At 51.8% G+C, this 23357-nt stretch overlaps 5 protein-coding genes and 1 non-coding gene across 6 annotated transcripts; 2 read left to right on the forward strand and 4 right to left on the reverse strand.

The window, feature by feature from the left end:
• Positions 1–737: 737 nt before the first annotated feature.
• On the reverse strand, positions 738–4483 carry CAOG_05991 (NOD3 protein; the record flags this gene model as incomplete). Its single annotated transcript, XM_004345531.2, has 16 exons — positions 738–969; positions 1098–1223; positions 1898–2413; positions 2520–2597; positions 2671–2754; positions 2820–2903; positions 2988–3071; positions 3157–3240; positions 3305–3388; positions 3454–3537; positions 3604–3687; positions 3770–3853; positions 3926–3977; positions 4103–4185; positions 4274–4357; positions 4425–4483. 16 exons carry the CDS (start codon positions 4481–4483, stop codon positions 738–740), a joined length of 1902 nt encoding a protein of 633 aa, XP_004345581.2.
• Positions 4484–6121: 1638 nt separating this feature from the next.
• On the forward strand, positions 6122–8362 carry CAOG_08929 (hypothetical protein; the record flags this gene model as incomplete). The annotated part of the gene is made up of 1 exon (XM_011272298.1): positions 6122–8362. One exon carries the CDS (start codon positions 6122–6124, stop codon positions 8360–8362), a length of 2241 nt encoding a protein of 746 aa, XP_011270600.1.
• A 1806-nt stretch (positions 8363–10168) lies between these two features.
• On the reverse strand, positions 10169–12900 carry CAOG_05992 (hypothetical protein; the record flags this gene model as incomplete). Its single annotated transcript, XM_004345532.1, has 7 exons — positions 10169–10325; positions 10434–10904; positions 11016–11158; positions 11332–11442; positions 11532–11639; positions 12591–12668; positions 12831–12900. 7 exons carry the CDS (start codon positions 12898–12900, stop codon positions 10230–10232), a joined length of 1077 nt encoding a protein of 358 aa, XP_004345582.1. The 3' UTR covers positions 10169–10229.
• Positions 12901–13161: 261 nt separating this feature from the next.
• On the reverse strand, positions 13162–13234 carry CAOG_09706. The gene has a single exon. It is a non-coding gene; the product is annotated as a tRNA-Glu (tRNA).
• Positions 13235–13469: 235 nt separating this feature from the next.
• CAOG_05993 (hypothetical protein) lies at positions 13470–16064 on the reverse strand. Its single transcript, XM_004345533.2, has 4 exons — positions 14667–16064; positions 14465–14527; positions 14243–14374; positions 13470–14155 (listed from the first exon to the last, which is right to left on the reverse strand). The coding sequence occupies exons 1-4, from the start codon at positions 15992–15994 to the stop codon at positions 13525–13527; spliced, it is 2154 nt and encodes a 717-aa protein (XP_004345583.1). The 5' UTR covers positions 15995–16064; the 3' UTR covers positions 13470–13524.
• Positions 16065–16380: 316 nt separating this feature from the next.
• On the forward strand, positions 16381–23300 carry CAOG_05994 (ATPase type 13A2). Its single transcript, XM_004345534.2, has 11 exons — positions 16381–17250; positions 18523–18693; positions 18786–18947; positions 19034–19128; positions 19248–19395; positions 19522–19656; positions 19755–19824; positions 19921–20375; positions 20473–20723; positions 20828–20972; positions 21107–23300. Exons 1-11 carry the CDS (start codon positions 16543–16545, stop codon positions 23042–23044), a joined length of 4278 nt encoding a protein of 1425 aa, XP_004345584.2. The 5' UTR covers positions 16381–16542; the 3' UTR covers positions 23045–23300.
• Positions 23301–23357: the final 57 nt, after the last annotated feature.

Below are 23357 nucleotides of genomic sequence, written 5' to 3' on the forward strand. Positions count from 1 at the left end.
TCGTCCAAGCTCGACTCATTCAAGTCTTGTTTATTATTTTTTTTTGTGGCATCGAGTGTAGATCGCAATGGCCGACGGTAACAATGTGCTCATTAGTGTTTCCTGGGGAAAGAAAAACGTAGAAGAAGGCGAACACCGCAGAGCGCCGGGCGACTTGCGATGCTTGCCTGTTTTTGAGCTTTGCCACTCTCTGTTTGTGCAAACGCCACTACAAGCAAGCTCTGCAGATGTCAGGAGGAGGGCAGGGCAGAGGGAAAGAGGGAAAAAAAGAAAAAGAAAAAAAGACAAAAGAACAAAGAAAAAAAAAAGAACGAAGAGATCTCTGGTCGTTCTGCTCCCTGCAGATCGATGGCGACCGTGTGTCAGAGTCAGTGCAAAGGCCAGTGGGGCATGACACCGTGCGGATGCGCGGAAAGCATCGGCCTCGGTCGAATCCACCAGTTGGATGCAGGGTGAGTCGCGAAGGAACTGCAGAAGCACGAGAGAGCGGGGAAAACACCAAACTTTGGAACAGAGAGGGAGCGAAATGGCGGGAAAATGTTTTTTTCGAAAAGTTCGCGCCAAAAAGACGAAAGTTGGCGCCAAAAACACGATTTTTTTGTACTTATGCGATGATGCTTTTTTGATAGGTGTATGAATCGGCGCGCGGGATACAAAAAACTGCTGGCTTTGCAGTACTACTGAATGCCAGACTACAAGTGTCACGGCCCCTCCTAGACATCAATAGCCACACTGATCTAAGTGGAGACTACAATGATATCGGGATCGACGACAGCAGCATCGAAACCAGCAGCATCGAAACCAGCAGCATCGACAACAGCAGCATCGACAACAGCGCCAGCATCGACAACAGCAGCATCGACAACAGCAGCATCGACAACAGCAGCATCGACAACAGCAGCATCGACAACAGCAGCATCGACAACAGCAGCATCGACAACAGCGCCAGCATCGACAACAGCAGCCGTCCTAGAAAACGTGTAAGTTCCCGCCCGTCAGCTGTAGTGCACGAGAAAGAACAGTGACTAATGTGTGATTCCTGGTTGAACAGGCACGAGTCAGCACGGAGGAGCGAAGCGAAGTTCCGATCCGCCCACCGAGTGCTCGAGTCCAACAGCGTGCCCAACCGCGTGCCCAACCGCGTGGCCAAACGCGTGGCCAGCGTGTTGTCAGGCAAGCCGTCCACCCGGGTAAAAGCATCAGGAGGTGCAGGCGGGGGCGATCTGAGATTTTTGTATTTTCGTCCAAATGTAGCAACGCAAAAAAATAAAATAAAATATTAAAAATATTTTTATTAATATTTTAGACAAGAAAAAGTCATTACCAATCAAACGTCGCCAAACCATGTCGGACAAGCATGGGGAATCCGGTCGAAATCCGGTCGAAATCCGGGGCAAAAGTGAGATTCCGCGGAATTCTAATTTTTCCGGTGCGGATTCCGGTCGGATTCCGGTAAAAAATTTTCCGCTGTGGTGTAAGACCTTGGTAGGGTTAGCCAGGCAATGTTGTTGTAAAGTGTTTTATTTCACTTTGCAGACTGAACTGCAATTCCAAATGCATGCAAACAAGCAATACAAAGACATCAACGCCGAGTCTTCTTAGCAAAGAACGACCCAGTCGGGACCGCAGAGCCTGCGGGTCCTGACACTGATTTTCTGATTTGAAAATGACAAATATGTTTGTCTGTCAGTCGTCAAAATTTGATCAACCTGATTCGATTTGGATCCTTTCTTGTCTTGTCTTTATTAAATCCCCAAAATCCCCAATTCCTTGTCCTGTCTTGCGCCAACACCTGAGTACCCTTCCCTGTCCAGTCCGGGATCCTAACACAGACCCTGCGGGTCCTGACAGTATGACACAGGTACTCTACATACATCTAACAACGAGCGATTCAAACAGCACATCTCGGGCAGACTTGCTGGGTTGAACCTGAACTTGCCAACCCACACGGATCTGCCTGATAATAGGAGTACTCGCTGGCCAGAGCGTCGCGGATACGAGCGTAGAATCGACAAACGTCGCTTTCGCCGCGTATTCATATTGAACAGTACCTTGCTCATCTCGAACAATCAAGTCAAAGACGTTGTCACCGATGCGGTGGTAAAGTTTCTTCGTGTCCCGAACCACTTGAATTGCTTTCACACGGGTCGAATTTCCATAGATGCTTTGAGGCACTGTGACCTTGACAGGACGGTCATCGCACCAGTCTCGTTTGGTATGCTGCACGCCTTGCCAGGATTGCGCTTCGTCCATAATGATGTCGGCAATCTCGGCGGGTAATGCTGGTAGAAGTGAGGACTGATCCTCTAGCGCCGGTTCGCCGGTCAGCAAGCAAAATACGGTCTGAAGGTCGTCAGCGGTAGCAAAGCGTGGAAGTAAGGAGAATGCAAGAGGATTGACCTGGTCGTAAATGCTGCGCAACGAACAAGCACCATAAATGAGCAATCGGAAGGCACACTCCATTGGTTGGAAGCAGCTCGCGTGAGCTTCAATGGCTTCATTTGGCAAGGACCACTTACTAAGGTCCCCGTTCATCATGGTCCCTGCGTGTATTGATTGCTTCAGAGCAAGTATTGCTAATGCAATTCCGCTCCAGACTGTTGAGCAATGCGAGTGAGTGAGCAGGATGTATGGATGACCCTGGCAAAGTTAAAGTGCGAGACACCATACAAAATATCCACCTGCTTCTGGTTCACCTTGAACGCTTCGGCAAGCGCCTGGGCTCCGGCATCGCCAATCTGATTGTTTCCCAAACTGTGCGTTCCATCCATCAGTTAGCTCTTTGCGCCAAGTGGAACTATGAGGGATAGCTGTCTTACAAGAGGCCATACAGCGTCGAGTTCACCTTGAGTGCCTCAGCAATCGCCTGCGCTCCCGCATTACCAATCTCATTTTCACGCAAACTAGTCCACACAATCAGTGCGCACTCTGTGTGCCCTCTGCTGAATCATCCACTCGCAAGCATCAGTCAAAGTGCGATGCCTTACCAGGGCACAATCAGCCCTGTGTTGACCTTGAGTGCTTCAGCGATTGCCTGCGCTCCAGCATTGCCGATCTGATTCTGCTTGAGGCTGTCCATTCTCTCCATTAGTGAGCACTCTGAATTCGTTTGCTGGATCGCACATACACAAGCATCGTTGAAGAGAGATGACTTACAAGAGACAAGTCAGGGTCTTGTTCACTTTGAGTGCCTCAGCAATGGCCTGCGCTCCAGCTTCGCCAACCTGATTCTCATTTAGACTGTACATCTCTCCATCAGTGAGCATTTGAATGTCGTTTGCTGCATCAACGTTAGATGACTTACCCGAGCGCTTTCAAGGTCGTGTTTACCTTGAGTACCTCAGCAATCGCAGTCGCTCCAGCATCGCCAAGCTTATTATTGTGCAAACTGTTCAGTCATCAGTAAGCATTCTGAGCACCTCTGCTGACTCACATCAAAGTGAGATGACTTACCCGAGGTTAGCGAGCGTCGTGTTGACTTTGAGCGCCTCAGCAATCGCCTGTGCTCCAGCATCGCCAACCTGATTCCCATTCAGACTGTACATCCCCTCCATCAATGAGCACTCTGAATTCACCCTGTTGAGTGAAAGTGACACCCCTTACTCGATCTTGATCAACGTCTTGTTCACTTTGAGTGCCACAGAAATTGCCTGGGCACCAGCATCGCCAATCTGATTCTGCCATAGGCTGTCCGTCCATCAGTGAGCACTCTAAATGTCCTCTGTTGACATCACGCACTCACCCGCATCAATCGAAGCAAATGCCTTACTCGAGGTTGGTCACCGTCGTGTTCACTTTGAGTGTCTCAGCAATCGCTTGTGCCCCAGCATCACCAATCTGATTCGCACTCAGACTGTCCACCAGATAGTTAGCACTGGTACTAGATCACCCACTCAAGTGCATCAATCGAAGCGAGTTGCCTTACCCGAGGTCGGTCACCGTCCTGTTCACTTTGAGTGTCTCAGCAATCGCCCGCGCTCCAGCATCACCAATTTGATTCTCAGTCAGACTTGTCCGTCCCATTCACCACTGAGCACTCTAAATGTTCTCTGTTGATATCACCCACTCACATGCACTAGCCATAGGGAGATAGACGACCTACCGGGTTCAGTTACCGTCATATTGCGTTTGAGCGTCTCAGCAATCGCCCGCGCTCCAGCATCACCAATTTGATTCCAACCCAGACTGTCCGTCCCCTCCAATAGTGAGCCACTCTAATGTCCACTGCCGAAGCCACCCACTCACGCACCACACTCGAAGCGAGATGACTTACGAGAGTGCCGTTATATTCGAGTTGCCTTTGAGTCCCTCAGCAATCGCTTGTGCGCCGGCATCGTCAATATTCTCGCACTGCTGTCTATCCACCATTTCATCAGTACACATGTTGTCACACTTTCTTTCCAATACTTCCGGCTTTTTCTTACAAGAACCGTTCATTCGCATTCTTGACTTTGTCGTACAACTCGTGCTGTCTCGCGCTCATATTCTGGTACGACAGCATTGCTGACTTTCAATCTGTCGAAACAACGCGCTTGTTGAGTCAGTCTCTTTGGTTGTGCTTTCACAAATCATCTCTCAAACGCAGAGCGCAGACTCCAGGCGGTACGAACAATGCAGCGACGCAAACAAAAGCAAAAAACAAAACAAAACAAAAGCGGCGCCACAACAACCCAACGAACAAAGACTAACATCAAGAAGACTGAAAAACACAACAACACAACAGTGTCAGGACCCGAGTTTGCGTCCGTCCAGCCGGCGAGGTTAGCCGGTGGTAGTTAATGAGGATTTAGCATACTCTGGTGTATTTGGATGCTTTTGGATAGTTGTCATTGCGCATTTTGTATCAATCAATCGACGTTACCTGGCCAATAGCTCTAAGCCCCAACCCATGGGAATCGGAGTCTCACAACACATCATATTTGATCATGAGCAGCGAGGTAGAGAGCCGTAGGACGACCAAAAGGCCGTTCCAAAGTTGCCGGTAAACTTTACGAGCGAATTTCCAGCTTCTGCTTGCCGCAATCAACCAGCCGATTGGCACATTATATTCTAGAGATTAATTATGTGATTGTCAGACTGAAGGGACGTCAAAAAGTCTTATGACGTTTCACATTTAGGCACTGATGCATCAAGTAGCGTCTTGCCCAACCAGACAACAGTTGAGCCGATTCCCTGCTTTTGCTCTTTTTGCCTTTTTTTTTTTTTGTGACAATGGAAAAAGCAATGCACTCAAACAAAAAAAAAAGAAAAAGAAAAACCAATGTCACTCCAATGGTTTTATTGTATTTTTTAATTTTTTTAATTTTTATTTTTATTTATTTTATTTTATTTTATTTTCTGTTCTCCACAGTCTTTGTATTTTATTTTACTTACTTTTATTTTATTATTTTATTGCAAAAAGCATTGAATTTTTTTCTTTCTTTGACTTGCAAATGTCGTACGAGCACCAACTGATTCCGAATGGACCGACTCAGTTCATTTCGTTTCAAGAACGTAAGAGGATGCCTACCTACAATCGTTCTCCTCCTGAGTGGACACTGCACTCGAAGCAGACACCAACAGCTCAAAAGAACACGCATGGCGAAGCAGAAAAAAAAAAAAGAAGAAAAGCAAAAAGCGCGGGAAAACCAACCTTTCAGTTTGCTCTCGGTCCTGCAGATCAGCAGCCGTTCGCCGGAGCGCGCTGCCGCCAAGCATATTGTAATTGTCATGGCTTTCTTGATGGAATTGCGTCGCGATGGCGTGCGTTCGGGGAACGCGGACCCTGGGGAGGGTGAAAAGGGATTTTGATAGTAAAAGCGCGGGAAACACACTTTTTCTTGGGATGGTGAATTTCCAGCAAACGAACATTGGTTAATTTTTTGATTTGGTTGTTCGTTTGGATGTGTGGATCAGATCACCAAGCAACCTTTGAATTTATTTCAAGACTGTCAGCGAAGAACCATGCACTGAAGGTTGAGAACGATACACTCAAGATAAATAGAGTAGCTGTCTCTAAATCCGGACGCATTACAGACCTCGAGAGTTGCATTTTAATCCGGATGAGGCGTTTTTCTCGCAGTCTATTCATCGCTTCGCCTCGGCTCTTTCACCATTGTACATAAATCGAGTTGGTTATCACATGGAGTGTCTTGTTGAGGTGGCTGCGATCGTCGCGGGGTGGTTTGGGCGACTCGCCGAGGCGGCTGGAAAAAACCGACGACCGATCGCCATCGCCATCGCCCTCAAGCTGCTAACCCCGGGTCCGCTGACCCTCTCGACTGGTTGTACGACAACACCATTTCAATGGACATGTGAACAGGTCGCCGCGCGGCTGGGGCAGGCTGGCTTCAAGTGCGGAAAGTCGACTGTCAGTGACTGGGCTCAACTCCACGCGGGCCACCGCGAACTGATTCAGTCTGGAACGCTGGATGAAGTGATCGAGCTGGCGCGGTCCACCCGCACGAAAGGCCGACCACCCATCTTTACCGATCACGAAGTTGATGCAATTATCAATTTATTGGAAGCGTTTGCTCGCGCGTCATGCTGTCTGACGAAAGCGCAGGCCGCCAAGTACTTGAAACCGTGTTCTGAAACAACTTCTTTCGACGGCTCACCAAGGCGGGCGTTTGTCCAAGACACGCCTAGCCGGTCCTGGTGGGCCACCTTTTTGAAGCGAGCGAAGGGACGCGTCAGGCTTCGAAAGGGCCGTGTGCTGGAAGTGTGCCGGGCTGCAGCGCTGACACCCGACAATCTCGGGACTCTCCCGAGTCAACTCAAACAGGCCTACGATCAACATCCTCTCCTTACCGTCGAGCCGAGCCGCGTCAGCAACTTTGACGAGAGCGAGATTTCTTCTCGCGTCAAGGGATCGACTGTATTAGGGGCATCGTGGGGTCGTGTCGCGCTCGTTGGCGGTGGGCACAACAACAGCCTCGGACGGCACATCACCGGCGTCTTCTTGGTGTGTGCCGATGGAACTGCGCCGCTCCCTCCCATGCTGATTTTTACGAAGGGTACGAACGTCGCGACGGTTTGCCAACACGTTCCCATTGACGCCTGCTCTACCGCAACGACCGAGAAGGGGTACATGACCTCAGACTTGTTCAAAACTTATCTGCGCGAGTGGCGAAGCTGCATGCGAGAAAGACACCCGTCAGGCCCGCTGCTTTTGATCATGGATGGCTCATCCACGCACAGCCTCGAGCACGATTTGGTGGCCGAGTTTTTCTACGATCAAATTCAGATTCTTGTCTTGCCCGCGCACACGAGCACTGAGACTCAGCCACTCGATCGCACTGTGTTTGGCTACTTCAAGCGTCAGTTACAAGCAGAGTATGCGAGCGCGATTGCAGCTGGCGTCTTTGCCTCGGACGACCAAATGCGAGTGCATTGCGCTCTGAATGCGTGGTACAAGATTTCGCAAAATACAGCCGTCATCACTGCTGGATTTAAAAAGACTGGAATCTGGCCTTTGGACAAGAATGCATACTGCGAGTGGGTGGTGAGCCCGGACCATGCGAGCAGAACTGAATCACTCATAGGAAAAGAGGCCTTGGCTGCGCTCGTCCAGCCAGTTTCTGCAACGCCCACAGACACGGCGAGCGTCCCCAATCTCCTGTCGACTCCAACGCTGCCCGTCGTCGAGAGTGCCGAGATATCCCACCCCACACCGCCTTTGCCCTCGGTGGAGAGCGGGTATGCCAGCGTCCCAGACCCTGCTCCCTCGCTTTCGCCGGTGCGTTTGATATTCAAGAAGGCTCGCCTAATCCTCGATGATGCCGATGTTGAACTTGCAGCTGGTCCCAGTTCCGAGGCGCTAGAACGAGATGCACTCAGTCACGTTGGCAAACTTCGCGAGTTGCTGAGCGTCCCCATCACCGTCGATGATATCGTGCAGCGTGCTTCCTATTCCCTCGCAATTCAAACCAGCACTACCTACAAGCACAAGCATACGAAAGGCGCGTATCTGGCGATTACCGAGGAGGCAATGCAGCGGGCGAACGCAAAAAAACTGCAAGAACAAACGAAGATTGCGCAGGAGATGACTCGATTGATGAACCGGTCACGTACCATGGCTGCCGAGGCCGCCGCCGAGCACGCAAAATTTGCTCTGACACGGAGAATCAGTGCACTGCAGACTGAACTCGCCGCCGCCGCCGAGTTGCAAGACCCTTTGCGCGAAGCAGAGCTCGCCCAAGCTCGCAACGAGCTGGCCGCACTTCAAGCTTCAACTCCGAAACGTACTCGAGCCCCTGTTGCTCGTACTCAAACTCCCGCTCGTGCCCGACAGATTGCTTTGCGTCAATCAGAGCAAGTTTTGTCGCACCTGTTGCTGCAAATCCGACTGAGAGCCTGCCCTCGCCGTCGCTCCCCATCCTGACGACCCAGCAAACGATCGCAATCACACCAGCAAAACGAACATTCTCTGAAAGGTCCGACAGCGACGGTTCATACGACGGAGTGCAGTTTACCGATGAACTAGTGGCCCGCATGCGCCAAAGTCGCCTCCCAACGCGCAGTTCCGCTACTCAACTAGCCTCTAATGCTGCCCCGACGCCTGAGCACCTTGACAAGCGTCCTCGTGTTGAAGATCCACCATCTCTTGTGATTCGCCTGAGCAAACAAGCAACAAATGCTCACCGACGGCCGTTCGTCGCACTAAATGTAAACTCTGCCTGATTTTTGTATTGTTTATTGAATAAAATGGTTTGATATGTCATATACTCCATCAATCTAGCTCGAAGAGCGATTAGCAGCCGGACGGGAGCTCACGATGGATTGGCTGCAAAAGTGGTGTTCGAGCGTATCCTCCATTCCCACGCTCGTGTCGACCGCACCTCCGCGCCCGCTTGGTCACGATAACACCTATCGTGTGTAGACTGCATTTGGCTCGCGGAAGGCGGGCTGGCGATGTCACAGAGCCCGCAGGGCGCGTTTGCGATCAACCTCGTGGCGGCCCCAAAAACACCTGCATTTTAATCCGGATGCATTGGATTTTGGCTGGATCCGCTTTTTCGTCATTTTTTCGTTTTTCGCGTGCCTAGCGATGAGTTCGGGCCAAAGCGCCCCGCTACTTCACCCACACATTGGTATTGATGCACTGATTGACACAGGGGGGCAAGGCGCGAGCGGAAGCTTGCACACAGGCCGTAGGAGGCGCCATCCGGATTTAGAGACCGTCACTCTAACATTCAACTGAGGTCGGACAACGAGAGACTGAGTCAATCAATAACTTTTTTGTCTCATCATGTTCGAGTACTGCAAGATGAGAACGATCGCAGATATCGAGCGAATGCCGAGCAACAAATTGCGAGTACCGTACGTAAATGAGATGTTTGCAAACGTGGCTTTGTAGCGTTTCTTTCACTGATAATCTTTGTTCAAAGGAAGTTGCCAAAGGCGCACAAATCACCAAGTTAATTAGAACGCATTTCCCTCCGTGGCTGCTACATGATCGGTATAAAGATTGGTTCCTACCGAAGCGCGCGGGAAAGCTTTGTGTGACTTCCTCTGGCCTCGATCAAGTCGAAACAGCGTTCGTTGAGGCAATCAACTGTGTATTGAGGGTGGTATTCCAGCCATCTGTATTGTCGGACCCCGAAATGAAGAAGAAGGCGAGAGCCGCGCTCCTAGTCAAGGTAACAATTGCTTTGAGATGCCGAATTATCTCTGACCTGCAATGTGAATTTGTAGATGCACGACGCACGTCGTCACTGGCCACTCCAAGCAGTTGTCGGTGATTCGAGTGATTCCTCAACGGACGCAACTCCGATGGCAGCTACGGTCGGAGTAGAGGCAAGCTCGGCAGAGCTTCCTGTGAATGCGTCGTCGGCAGCGGACGGATCGCTTCTTGTGTTGGCAGAGGAAGCGTCTCTTCTCGTGTCGGCAGCGGACGATGTCAGTCTGCCGTCCGTAGCGTTCGCTCTGGCGTGTCAGCGAAGGATCAAGGATGAAGTTATTGATATGGAAAATTAATAAAATAATGAAAGTATTAAAATAACTAAAAACGAAACTTCCACTTGTGATCAATGATACGTGATGCATCCGTAGACCTGGCTTTCACGTTGTCAGGCGTTTATAGTTCACCATGGACGAGCGTTGTGTCAATCGTATCACCAGGATGAAACATCTGTGCAGTTCTGTGCATGGCCAGTCGGTGTAGAGGTGTATTCGACAGTTTTTCCAGCACTAGCATGCAGCGCAAACTATACGAGAGATCAACAGAGACGACACCGAATTGAAACCTGTTACCAGTTCGCCTGGAAGATATAGCCGGCAGAATCCGTCGTGGCAGAGTAGATGGCAATGATGTAGTTGCCAGGGTTGGCATTCCTGTTGGACGACTGTAAGTGGAGAGATAGGGAGCGAGATAGAAGTGAAAGTGAGGAGACCGCCGCCCAGGTCAGATCAGCCGACTCAAAAATCAAGGAAAAGCTAGCAATTCAACGTACAGGATTCGGCGAAGGAATGACGAGGCTTTGGTAGGACTGCTGGGTCGTGTCCATCTTGTAGTCAAAGCTGTTCGCGTTGGGGGCAGTGCCTTGAGAGATCACGGCAATAGGGTAGCCACCGGGAACCTGGCGAGAAATTTGGAACTGCAACGAGGCGGTCGAGACCGGGACGGTGAGCTGGTAGTAGACGGGAGAGGCGCCAGCAGTGTTGGTAACCTTGATGCCATTGCCGAGAGCGGTAATGTTGAACTTCCACGTGCCGGTGACACTCAAGCTGCTGCTGGTTCCGTACAAGAAGACGCCAACATAGTACGAGCCGTCAGTCGGGTTGGGAATAGTCAGGCGGAAGGTGTAGTCAGAGCCAGATTGAACAGTGTTGTTGGTGAAGTCGTAGCTCTCCAACTGGGGAATGCGGTTGCGAGCAATAAACACACCAGGCGCCTGCAGGCCCGAGTACGAATAGATGGTCACCTGGCACACACACACACAAGCATGCAACCCAGATCAGCAAGAATTGACATGCAAACCAAAAGCAATGGGCTGATTCAACAAGTAGTTCAAATGGCGACTGTGGATGCGTACCGAAAAGTCAGCTGAGCCACCGAGAAGGTAGTTGTACAGACCAAAGTACACAAAGCCACCCTGTTGAGTCTTGGTGAGGACGGTGGGCTGAGAGGACACAAGCGTGTTGACGACAGGGCCAGTTGCAATGTTCAGAGTGAAGCCTGCGATCAACAGATGCAAAAAACAAAAAAAAAAAAAAAAACAAAAAAAAAAAAAAAAAAAAAAAACAGACAACCAACGAAAACCAAGCACCGACAAGCCAGATGAGTGCGCGATCGCACACAACCCCAGGTAGATCCACGTTTGCAGCAGCTACAACAACAACAACACAAACCTGCATAAGTGTTCGAGGCGTCCGAGGTGAACTGAATGACAACGTTGCCAACGCCAGTAATCATTGGGCTGGGAATGGTCGCGCCAGAGAACGGGCCGTACACCGTGCCGCCTAGTGGCAAGCAATATTCACAAAATGAGCAGGACTGGACTGAAGTACAAACGAAAAACGCGCATTCTGGGAAACAGCTAACCACATACTCGCCGTCACGAGGACCTTGTCGTAGCCAGCTTCGGTCTGGAATGACTGGAAAGTCAGCAAAAGCGGCACAGTGGTGCTCACAGTCCAGGTCATGGTGACAGAGTTGCCTACACAAACAACCCAGTTGTTGACAACATCAGTCACCAACACAATCCACCCCCACGACGACAATCAGCATGGACACAAAGTATTCATACTGACCATAGCTGCGAGCCAAACAATGAGCAAGGAAAGGACAATGCAATGGATTTTGCAGGAGCAAGCGTATTAGACTGACACAAACAACAAACAAACAACGAAATGGACTCGCATTTTTTGACTCGGACTTACCCTGCCCCATTGCAGAAAAGCAATTCATGACGCGACAACCATGGATTGCAAGGATGGTGATAAAGTAGAGTGCAAGCAACGTGAGTGCCAATCACAGTACAGCACAGCACAGCAGGACGAGATCGGGTGTAGCCAAAACCCGCAAACAAAGAAACAAAAACAAAAAAAAAAAAAACAATGCAGCAACAAAGCGACTCCACTGCTGCTGCTGCTGCTGCTGCTCGTCCACCATCTCCGAGTGATTGAATGTTGGATGATGATCGTGAGGTTTCTTCTTCTTGACACAATTGTTGCAGTGCTCAAAAATGGTGAATTTTTGCGTTTTTTCCCCCATTTTCGTTTGTTTACAAAAAAAAAAAAAAAAAAAAAAAAATCATCCAATTTGCGGAACTTTTTTTTCGTGTTTTTTTTTTTTTTCTTCTTCTTTTCTCTCGAGCGTTAATCCAACCGAGACGGAGCGTTCGCGATAGATCAAGAGAAAGAACCATTCACAGCTGAGGAACAGAGGGAAGAGAGGGACGAGAGGGACGCCAAGTTGACGAGAACGAGGCGGAAACCAAAAAAACGAAAAAACAAAAAAATTAAACCGCCTTAATCAGGATTGCGATTTGTTTGCGCTGATTCAACACTTGTTTTCTCTCACTTCAAGGCGAAAGGGGAGCAGCAGCAGCAGCAGCATGGCATCAGCAGCATGGCATCAGCATCAGAGAGGAGAAGGACACACGTACCAGCGCAGCCGATGGAGAGGACAGTGCCGTTGAAGGTCAGCGCGGTGCTGGACGAGGCAGTGCAAGTGGAGAGTTGGCCTGCAAAAGCAGCGTTCAGACCAGAGCGCCAGAGGTGAGCAACAGCGACAGGGGGCAACGCAAGACCAAGAACCAAGAGCAGTGAGGAGAGAGAGCGATTGGCGGGAAGCAGGGGAGCTGAGCGGAGTGAGACGCAAAAACACAAAAACACAAAAAACACACCTTGAACAGGCGAGCTCAAAAGCGCGACAAAAGCTGCGAGTGCAACCAGCGAGGTAATGGCGGATTGCATGGTAGAAAAAAAAAAGGAGAACTGCACTGTTATCGACAAGTCGGATGAATGGGAATGCGGCTAATTGAACGGCGCTTTGGAAAAACGGGCGATTGTGCGACCATGCTCTTTTCAACGCTCGGTGCAGCATCATCGCGATCAGAAAACCAAAGACTCAAAAACACCAAGAGACACAAAGATAAATTAATTCTGGTGCAGGATTCAATGATGAAATGAGAATTAAAAAAAAAAACAATCGAAAAAACCAAAAAAAAAAACATGTTCCGCCACCGGGACTCGAACCCGGGTCTGGGCAGTGAGAGTGCCCCATGCTGACCGTCTATACCATAGCGGAGATGAAGGTACCAGTGGGCAATACCATACACGAATTGATTCCAATCCAGGGAGAATTGTCAAGCGCATCGAACTTTGCATCTGCAGGCTGTACTGATGCGATCTGGTGTAATGTGATGGCTTTTGGAAGACGTTTTTTCAAAGCAATTCATCAATATCAAGGAGGCTATGCCAAAAGATGATCTTTCACATGCATCACCTCAGCTCACATGCGCGGTCGAAGAAACAAGCCCAAATGCTTTGCGAATGACTTTGTTTGCAAAATAAATAAATGAATGACAGCACCACGCATCACGCAGATGAGCTTTGGCCTTCTCGCGAGCGAACACAGAGCCATTTCAGGGGACTGGGAGCATCTTCGGCTGCTTCGTCTTGGAAAGGCAAATGCCAGCTTGAACTTCCGTCTGGATGCTTGGAGTGCTGAGGGAAGGGTCGAATGGAGGGCGGGTGGAGAAGCGAGACCGAGGCGTTGGAGAGCTGGCTGAGGAACGCTGCCGACGCCATTTTCGCCTGCGTGGGTTGCGCAGCGTTCGGGTGCCGGATGGAGAAGCCCACGCGAACAAGGTCGCACCACTTGGCAAAAGCAATGGCAAGGTCGCCGTTGAGCCGGGCATAGTGGTCGCGCAGCAAGTCATTCGAGAGGATGGTTACGGGGTGATCTGGAAACGCGAGTTGGCAATGCAGCGTCCCCAAAATGATGCTCGCATCGTCGTAGGCCTCCGAGACGAATGTATGCATGTTCGAGGAGAGGTTTTCAAACCGCGTTGGTCTTGCGGAGATGATGAGCACCCGAGTGGACGCCGGGACTTCCGCCAACACGCGAGTCAGCACGGAAGGACAGAAGCGCAGAGATTGGTAATAGTGACACACGTTGGACGAATCGACAACCATGTCGAACGGGCCGTTCTGGCGGACAAATCGTCTGAAACACGCATCAAAAGGTATGATGAGCCAACCCGAAATTATTTGTGCAATCCGCCAACAGCCAACAAAAACAAAAATCAGTTACTCGAGGCGAAGCAAGGTTTGGGTCAAATTGGAGCGCGTTTGGTACACTGCAGTAAACGCCTCGACCAGCTTGTGTAAGACGGCGCTCGAAGGTGGTTGGTTGACCAGCGAATGGCCACAGCTACTGCAGGAGCTGCTGGGATCCCCGCAGGAGACCGTTAGTGCCAAAAAAAAAATCGTCCAGAAAGCGACAAGCATACAATCCCCCTCCAACATTGCTTACAAACTGGTCGCGTCGCTGTGAGCGGTGGAGGCGCTCCAATCTTGTCCAATCTCAGGTGACTCACTATGAGGGACCAAACAGGCAAAAAGAAAAAAAAAGGGGGGGGTCGTTCAATGTGAGTTTCCTGCTCAAAAAACCTGAAGCGGGGCCACACTGAAGCGCACGTCCTGTGCTCTCGAAAACAGGAAAACAAGGGCCTCACCTCATCCACCGCACATAGTTCAAAATCGCCTGCGCTCCTTCGGCGGTGAGAGCGATAGAGCTTCGGGCCAAGGAAGCAACTGCCCATGTCCACAGTCCGATAGTGGTGGACTGTCGAGCAGCAAGTGCCTTCGAGCGAGGTAAGCCTTCGAACAGGAGCGGGAGGAAGCTGGGGTTGCTGGTAATGGCGGACGTCGAGTTGCTGTGCGACAGTCGTTGCAACACTGGCTCAATCTGGCCACCTTGCAGTGCCGCGGCGCAAAGCCGAAGCTCGGTAACGGGTCGAATCTCAGTCTGTTGCTGCTCGACGACTCGCAAAATGTCCAAGAAGATCGGGTTTGAACGCTGGTTCAGCAGCATCGGGATGAGAGGCGACGTGATGTCCGAGGTCAAGCGCAACAGCCCGCCAGCCGCTTGGATCTCATCCTCGGCGAGCTGCCTGGAAAGCCATCCCGGAAATCCTGGCGTCAGCGATGCAGGGGGACTGAGAGTGGCCGCCCTGCTCGGCAGCGGAGAACCAAGGCAAAACCGCTCCAGCATAGCCACTGCTTCCCACACCCCATCATACACACTGCATGCTTTGAAGGCCAGGCGCACATGATGGATGGACAGCTTTGGGCAATCAGCCAAGACAGCACCGACGGCTGCAAGCCCATCATCGAGAGCTACCACGAGTCGAGCAATCTCTTTCTGGTTGCTTGTTACCGCGCCTCGAGAGTCACGCGAAACTTGCTGCATTGAACGGCTATGCAACGCAGGTATCGGCATCGGCGTACCGGTCGTTTGCGCGGGACTGGCAGGTGGCAGATGTTCTGCGAGGGCGATTCGCTCAAAGATGGTCGACCACCGTGGCACTACAGTCGAAGGTGCTTCCTGATGCTTGGCGGCAGGTGCTCCAGTGGTAGTCTGGCGACCTTGTGCGAGTTCCGAGTGGGTCTTCTTGCCATCATGCCTTGCCGGTGATGGCGCGTTGCTTGGCGCTACCAACCTGCGATGGTGGGTTTCGCCACCACTCGGGCCAGCGCTGGCTCTCCTTGGCGCGTCTGTAGGTGTGCGGACTTGCATCTTGGGTGCATGCTTTGAAGCAGTGGCAGTGGCAGTGGCAGTGGCAGTGGCCCGCAGCGACGACATTGAGGTCGAGTACTGCCGCGAAGACACAAACCGCCGTCGCTCGACGACGACCTCGTGTGACTCTCCGGCAGCGTTTGCGCCAGTGCGTGTGCTCAACATGGGACGCATCGCAGCCATGTTCGCTGCTGATGGCGCCGATTCCGCAATCGCGAGCGGGGTGCGCGAGACCACTCTGGATGCACAGTGGACGGCCCGCATGGAACAGCTGCAGAGGTGTCAGGTGAAGAAGACTTCTTGCGAACTTCACTCCAGCCAAAGCAAAGAACTTGGAAGGAGGACTGCTTCGATCCAGAGTTCTAGTGTCGAGGTAAGAAGGATAAATGCTATTTTGAATTGATGCAAGCGAATGTCGTGTTGTGGCTGGTGAGTGGCACATTTGACAGGTCTCAGAGTTTTCAACCACCTGACGGCGCCAGATCCCGACATCGAGCACCAAGCACGCGATTTTCCCCGCACAATTCTCATGCGATTCTTACCGCGAATACTTTTTGTTGAATGACTCTCGCAGGTGTTCAAATCCTTGTTCAATGTCCAATTGTGGATTGACTTTTTGTATGGATGGCAGTCCATTTTTTTTTTTTTTTTTTTTTTTTTTTTTTGGTTCGCTTCCTTTCTCTTTTTCCTCGCTCCGTGCGGTTTTTTTTTTTTTTTTTTTTAGTTTGCGCTTGTTCGTGTTCACGTGTGTGTGTGTGTTCTCGTAGTGTGTGCGTGTGTGTGTGTGTGTTCGCTGCTTGATTTGACTTGCGATGAGCGGAGAGCGATCTTCACTCATTGGCTACCAAGAGCAGTCGTCACCGCTTGCCTACCACACTCCGCAGCAGCGCCGCCGCAAGCCATCCTCACTCAGCGGCGGCAGCAACAGCGGCAGCCGCAGCAACCTGCTTGGTGGCGCCGGACCTGCCTTCTCGACGGCGACGCTCATGTCTGCGCCGCACCATCCCCAGCACCCTCAGTTCCGCCAGCGCTCCTCGTCCAACACGGTCGTCGCGGGCGTCGGCGCCTTCCCCAGCGTCAGCGGCGGCGGCGACCTGCCACGCGGTTTCAGCCCCGTTCCCGGTGGTGCCTCAGCCACTCCCAAGAGCAGCAGCCCGACTGCCACCACGCCGACAACGACGACGACGACCTCGGGCTCGACAACCCCGCCGCTGCTGGTCGAGTTTGACGATGACAGCAAGCAGCCTCGCCGCGACTCGATCGACTCGTCAATGTCGCTGAACTCTGACCCACTCAACGACCCGCTGTCTTCCGACAACAACAAGAAGGGCCGGAACGGCAACGGCAGCAAGCGCGGGAGTCGCTCGGGGAGCCCGCGCCCACCGCTCGAGCGCCGCAACTCCATCCAGTCGCTCGACTCGACCAACGGCGCCGCCCCGCCAGACCCCTTCTCTGGCGGCACTGGCGCCTCCAGCAACGAAGGCGACGGCAGCGCGTCCCAAGACGAGCATGAAATTCGAGTAAGAAGAAAGCCAAACAAAAACCAAAAAAAAAAAAAAAAATCCATCCATCGCGACAGAGTTCCCAACATTCTCCCTCCTCAACAAAACAAAGCGCCCGGTGTGGGGGGGGGGGGAAGACCAAAGACTGAAGATCGAGGGCACATGCAATCAAGAAAAAGCGAATACACGCAGAGCAAGATGATGAAGAGTGGCGCACTTGCAGAGCATTGCTTTGTGTTATGGAGGTGAACAATGTTGACAAACAGTATGCGAAAAGCGAGTTTGGAAAAAAAAAAAGAGGAAAAAACCATGTGCTGCTCTTTGTTTACACTGAACGAGGGGAACGAAGGGATAATGGAAGAAGCAAAGGAGCAGACATGGACAGCAGAAACGAGTGTGGAAAAGAAAAAGGGAGGTGCACAACGATGAGCACACGGACCAGAAAAATCCAGCCAAAATGGCAGGTCTGGCTTGAAACTCGTGCTCCAAAAATATTGAAAAAAAAAAAAGACACGCCACGCAATGGAAAAACACATACAAAAAAAAAAAAAAAAAAAAAAAAAAAAAAAAAAGAGCGGCATGGTTGTTGTTGAGATCGGATGACAGGAAAGGATGTGAGGTCGGAACAACAACAAACCCGCGAAATTGCAACAGGATGCAGCTTACGACAGAAACAGCGAGACGAAAGCGCGAAAGAAGAGCTGGAAAGGGGGTGCTGCACGAGACGAGAGACGGATGAAACATGTTCACCGCTCAAAAAATGCTCAACAACGGCAGCATGGCAGCATGAGAGTTGCTTTGTCTCTCGTGGTCGGCACCGGAAGAAAATCTCCACAGCCTTGGCTCTTGTGGAATCTCCACCACTAAAGGGTTTGTGGTGCTTGCGATCGCTCTGCTTCCAATCATATGATTGCCGCGCTTTTACCTCACAGCAGCACCGTCCACCGCAGCTCTCCCATCAACCACACATTCTCACCGAACGAATGAAGCAGTTTCGTGCTATTTCACTAACAAGAGCACCGGTGCGGGGAAAAGTGCGATCGAGCGCGAGATCGCGAGGGAGGAAGGATTCGGAGTATGGAGCGCGTGAGCACCGGCTCAATGCCAACGACTTGCTCTTGTGTCTGTCTGTGGTGGGATGCAAAAAAGCGTCTTCATCGTCATTGTGTTTGACATTTCCTACCACGATCGCTCGATTGTTCGCGCGTGGCTGGACCGACTTGGAATGGAAGCGAGATTGCTGTTCTGTGCCATGCTAATCTGGTCGTTCACTCCACCTCCGACACACAGACCATCAAGGGATACCAACGATGGATGCTGGGCCTCGTCTTGTACTACTTTGCCGGGTTTGCCACCGTCGGCATCACCACCCTCTTCTTCCGCTGGTACCCAGTCCTCCGACTCAAGCTCACGCACCGTCGTTGCAAGTACTTTGACCAAGCAGACAGTGTTCTGGTTGACGTACGTTTTATTGATGTCGTTGTTGTCGTTGCTGTTCTTGTCCTTCTTTGCAAAACGCATCTCACCCGTTTGTTGCTTTTGTGCGCTGCTAGAACATTGAAAATGGCTGGTCGGTGGAAGAAATGCTCAGCATCGACCTCGACCAGGCAATCATGACCGATCTCATGTCCGCTTCGACCCCTCACCGGCAGGATGATTTGCACTCGCTGGATTCGTACCACGACAGCGAGCCCATCCTGATGTCTCGTCGCAACGTACGTGAACCACGCCAATCCGTGCAATGCTAATGTGATTTCGCGTGCTCAATCTCATTTTCGTGATTATTTTGTTGGTTTTGCAGGACTCTGTTAAGCCTCCCGTCTCTCTCAAGTACTTTTCTCATCGCATGGTTCGCTACGTTCTGGACAAGCAGAGCGGCGAGTTCAACCGCATGAGGTTTGTTGCTTTGTTGGCGTGTGGTTTTTTTTTTCGTCTGACGGATACATTCAGGAGAGGAGAAAGTGCGTGGATTGCTCACGATTTCTCTTTTGCCCTCGAATTCCGTTCTACAACAGCGGTCTCTCGTCAGACGACTTTGAAACCCTCCCCGAGCACGTCACTAGGGGTTTGGATGCCTCCACCCACGCCCGCCGCATTGCCATTTTTGGTCCCAACCAAATTGACGTGCAAGTCAAATCCTACGTTCGCCTTCTCTTTGAGGAAGTATGTCGCTCGCTTTTTCTGTTTTGCAATTCTATTGTTTTGTTTTTTTGCGTTTTTTGTGGTTGATGTCGTTGCTGACTTGTTGCCACTGCTGACTTGTTGCTACTGTCCGTTGTTTCTGGTTAGGTTCTCAATCCTTTCTACATTTTCCAACTGTTCAGCGTTCTCGTGTGGATTGGCATTGCCTACTATTACTATGCAGCCTGCATCATTGTCGTCTCGGGCGTGTCGATCGCTATATCGCTGGTCGAAACGAAAACTGTATGGAGCATACTTGTCCTATGCGTGTTTGCGTTTTGCCGTGTTCCGTCTCTCGCGTTTCTTTACTGACTTTTCTTTGTTTGTTGTTTGTTTTACAGAACCAACGCAATCTCCGCAACATGGCGCTCTTCCACGAAAAGCTCACAGTCGTTCGCAACGGCTCGACTTGTAAGTAGTCGCTTCTCTTGAACGGCATCTCGCGAATAATTGCACTTCTAACGCTCTGCACACTGCGTTCTCTCGTCCTTTCATCGCCCCATGCAGTCGAAGTTCCGTCGGACGATCTTGCGCCTGGCGACCTGCTGGTCATTCCTGCCGAGGGCCTCGTCCTGTCTTGCGACGCCGTCCTCCTGAGTGGCAAGTGCATTGTCAACGAGAGCATGCTCACGGGCGAGAGTGTCCCTGTGACCAAATCCCCCCTGCCTCTGCAAGACGAGGAGCTGCGCCCTCCCAAGTACAACCCTGACGGCGACAAGAAGCACACCCTGTACTGCGGCACCCGCGTCATTCAAACGCGCCAGCCCGCTGGGTCGCGCGTTCTTGCCATGGTTGTTCGCACCGGCTTTTACACGGCCAAGGGCTTCCTCATCCGCTCCATTCTGTATCCCAAGCCCAGCAAGTTCCGCTTCTACAGCGAGGCCATGCGCTTTGTTCTGTTCCTCTTCTTGCTCGCCATGGCTGGATTCGCCTACTCGCTTGTCGTCTTTGTCAACCGCCATGTAAGATGACCCTTCGTTAATGGCCGTGACTGTGGTTGTGGCTTCTGTGGTTGGTGCTGATCTCATTTTTTTGTTTTGTTTTCCACGTCGTCTCCAGATCGGCCCAGCTGACGCCATTCTCAAGGCGTTGGATCTCATCACTGTCGTTGTCCCGCCCGCGTTGCCGGCCGCCATGACCATTGGCACGGTGTTTGCGATTGCGCGTCTCAAAAAGGGGTTGGTGTACTGTATCTCCCCTCCCCGTGTCAACGTTTGCGGCAAGATCAAGATGATGTGCTTTGACAAGACTGGAACTCTGACGGAAGACGGCCTTGATGTCTGGGGCTTTGTCCCCATCACGAGCGAAAAGTACGTTTGATTGATTGATCGATTGTGTGGTTTTGCTAATGGGATACAGAAACAAAGCAGACTGCCTTGTTGCGCGGACCTAACTTGCTCCTTGTCCGTTTCAGAACACACGACCCGGTGCCAGACCTCTCCACCCTTCCACTTGACCGCGGACTGTACGCTCTCGCCACTTGTCACTCCCTCACGACCGTCAACAACGAGATGATTGGCGACCCTGTTGATCTCAAGATGTTTTTGGCCACCAAATGGGTAGGTTTCTTTTTTTGAGAGCCTTGCCGTGTCATTCTGTTTGAACATCGTTTCTTCAACTCATCTTTCATCTTCTTCTTCTTCTCCTCGAATTCCCCCCCCCCTTTTTTTTTGTTCTCTGCCCCATCCTGCAGCTTCTGGAAGAACCCGGCGAAGAAACGGAACGCTACGACAGCATGATGCCGACCCTTGTGCGCCCCGCAGGCACTGTCTCGTCCACCATGAAGCCGACTGCTGACAACTATCTGTCCTCCTCTCCCCACGAGATTGGTATTGTCCGTCAGTTCCACTTCTCGTCGCACCTGCAGCGCATGTCGGTCATTGTCAACCACCTCGAGCAGCGAGAGATGGCCGTGTACGTCAAGGGCTCCCCCGAGATGCTTCGCGAGCTGTGCAACCCTGCCTCCATCCCCGCCGACTACAACGAGAAACTCAGCGCCTACACTCACCAAGGCTACCGCGTGCTTGCGATCGGCTACCGTTCGTTGCCCAAGTACAACTGGCTCAAGGCTCAGCGCGTGACGCGTGAGGAGGTCGAGTCCGACCTGACCATGCTGGGTCTCCTCATCATGCAAAACCGTCTCAAGCCCGAAACCACGCCCGTCATTGACCAGCTGCTCGACGCGAACATTCGGTGCGCCATGGTCACTGGCGACAACCCCCTGACCGCCGTCAGCGTTGCCCGCGAGTGCCATCTCATCAACAACGACAGCATCGTCTTCCTCGGCGACCTGAGCCAGGGCCGCGTGTTCTGGTCCCACCTCGACGATCCCACCTGGCAGCTGGACCCTGCGACGCTTGTCCCGTTCCGAACGGTTGATCCGTTCGCCGAGTCTCAGACCAGCAGCCACGGCGCGCGTGTCGCCTCGCCTTTCGAAATGAACTTCACTCCCCGCAGCAAGGTCAACGCAAGCAGCTACGCCCGCATGACCGACGAGGCCGGCAAGGCCACCTGCCCTCCGTACACGCTGGCCATCACCGGCAAAGCCTTTGAAGTGCTCAAGAAGAACTACTCTGACAACTTTTTGCGGCTGCTCGTTCGTGGCGTTGTCTTTGCGCGCATGTCCCCCGAGCACAAGACCCAGCTGGTCGAATCGCTCCAGGACATTGGTTACGTTGTCGGATTTTGCGGCGACGGCGCCAACGACTGCGGCGCCCTCAAGGCCGGCCACATTGGCGTCTCCTTGTCTGAGGCTGAGGCCTCTGTCGCGGCTCCCTTCACCTATCGCCGCCAAACGATCGAGTGCATTCCGTTTGTCATCCGCGAAGGCCGTGGCGCCCTCATGACCTCGTTTAGCATGTTCAAGTTCATGGCTCTCTACAGTTTCATCCAGTTCACCACCGTGTTGATCTTGCGCTACATTGGTTCCAACCTCGGCGATCAGCAATACCTGTACTTTGACTTGTTTATGATTCTCATTCTCGCTGTCGTGATGGGTCGCACCGGCCCCGCGGAAAAGCTTGGCGTCTTGCGACCACCTGGCTCGCTGATTTCGCCCACCATCATGTCGTCGCTGTGTTTGCACATCATCCTTGTCGTCGTGGTCCAGGCAAGCGCCTACATTTGGCTCCAGCACCAGTCCTGGTTTGTGCCTGTCGTTGTTCCGAACAATGTCGCCAACGAGGTCGACTGCACTGAAAACACGTTGCTCTTCTACATTTCAGCCTTCCAATACTTGATCACGGCCGTTGTCTTTTCGATCGGCGCGCCATTCCGCAAGTCCATGTTTACCAACTACTGGTTCATGGCCGCCTTGTCCATGATTCTCTTTGTGACCCTGTATCTCACCATCAACCCGCCGAGCTGGGCTGCGTCCGACAGCTTCCTCCAGCTGCTCCCGCTGCCTACCTCGGCTCGCGTCGCGGTTGCTGTTTTTGACTCTGCGCACTTGGTAATAGCCTACGCCCTCGAGCTCTTCCTTGCCACGGTTGCTGCCAAGCGCGTCTTCCGTGTGATTCTCCGCAAGAAGCGCCACAGGAACCGCTACAAGCACATTGCCAAGCACATGATGGACGACTACACTGCCGCAGCCGCAGCTCATGGCGCGGTGCGTTCCGAGTCCCGTTTGTGAATGGGGTCGTTTTTCTTCTTTCCTCGCTCTTTTTGCTTCCACTTCCTGACCTTCTCTCTCTCTCTCTCTCTTCTTTCTCTCCTGCTTCTCCTCTGTCTCCCAAGCATCTCCCCTTCTCAGTGTTCTACTACTAGTGCCTTGTGCTGGTTGAGTGGTCTTTCATTCATTGTCAGACTCGTTTTTGTTTCTCAACCTTTGGTTGTTGTTGTTTTTTGTTTTTGTTTTTCGATTTGTGAACAAATGCATTTATTTCGACTTTGAGTGTTGCTTTCAATTCTGACCGTTTCTGTTCTGTAATGTTGCTCCATTCATC

This window comes from Capsaspora owczarzaki (genome assembly GCF_000151315.2).
Source record: "Capsaspora owczarzaki ATCC 30864 unplaced genomic scaffold supercont2.10, whole genome shotgun sequence".
NCBI classification, from domain to species: domain Eukaryota; class Filasterea; order Ministeriida; family Capsasporidae; genus Capsaspora; species Capsaspora owczarzaki.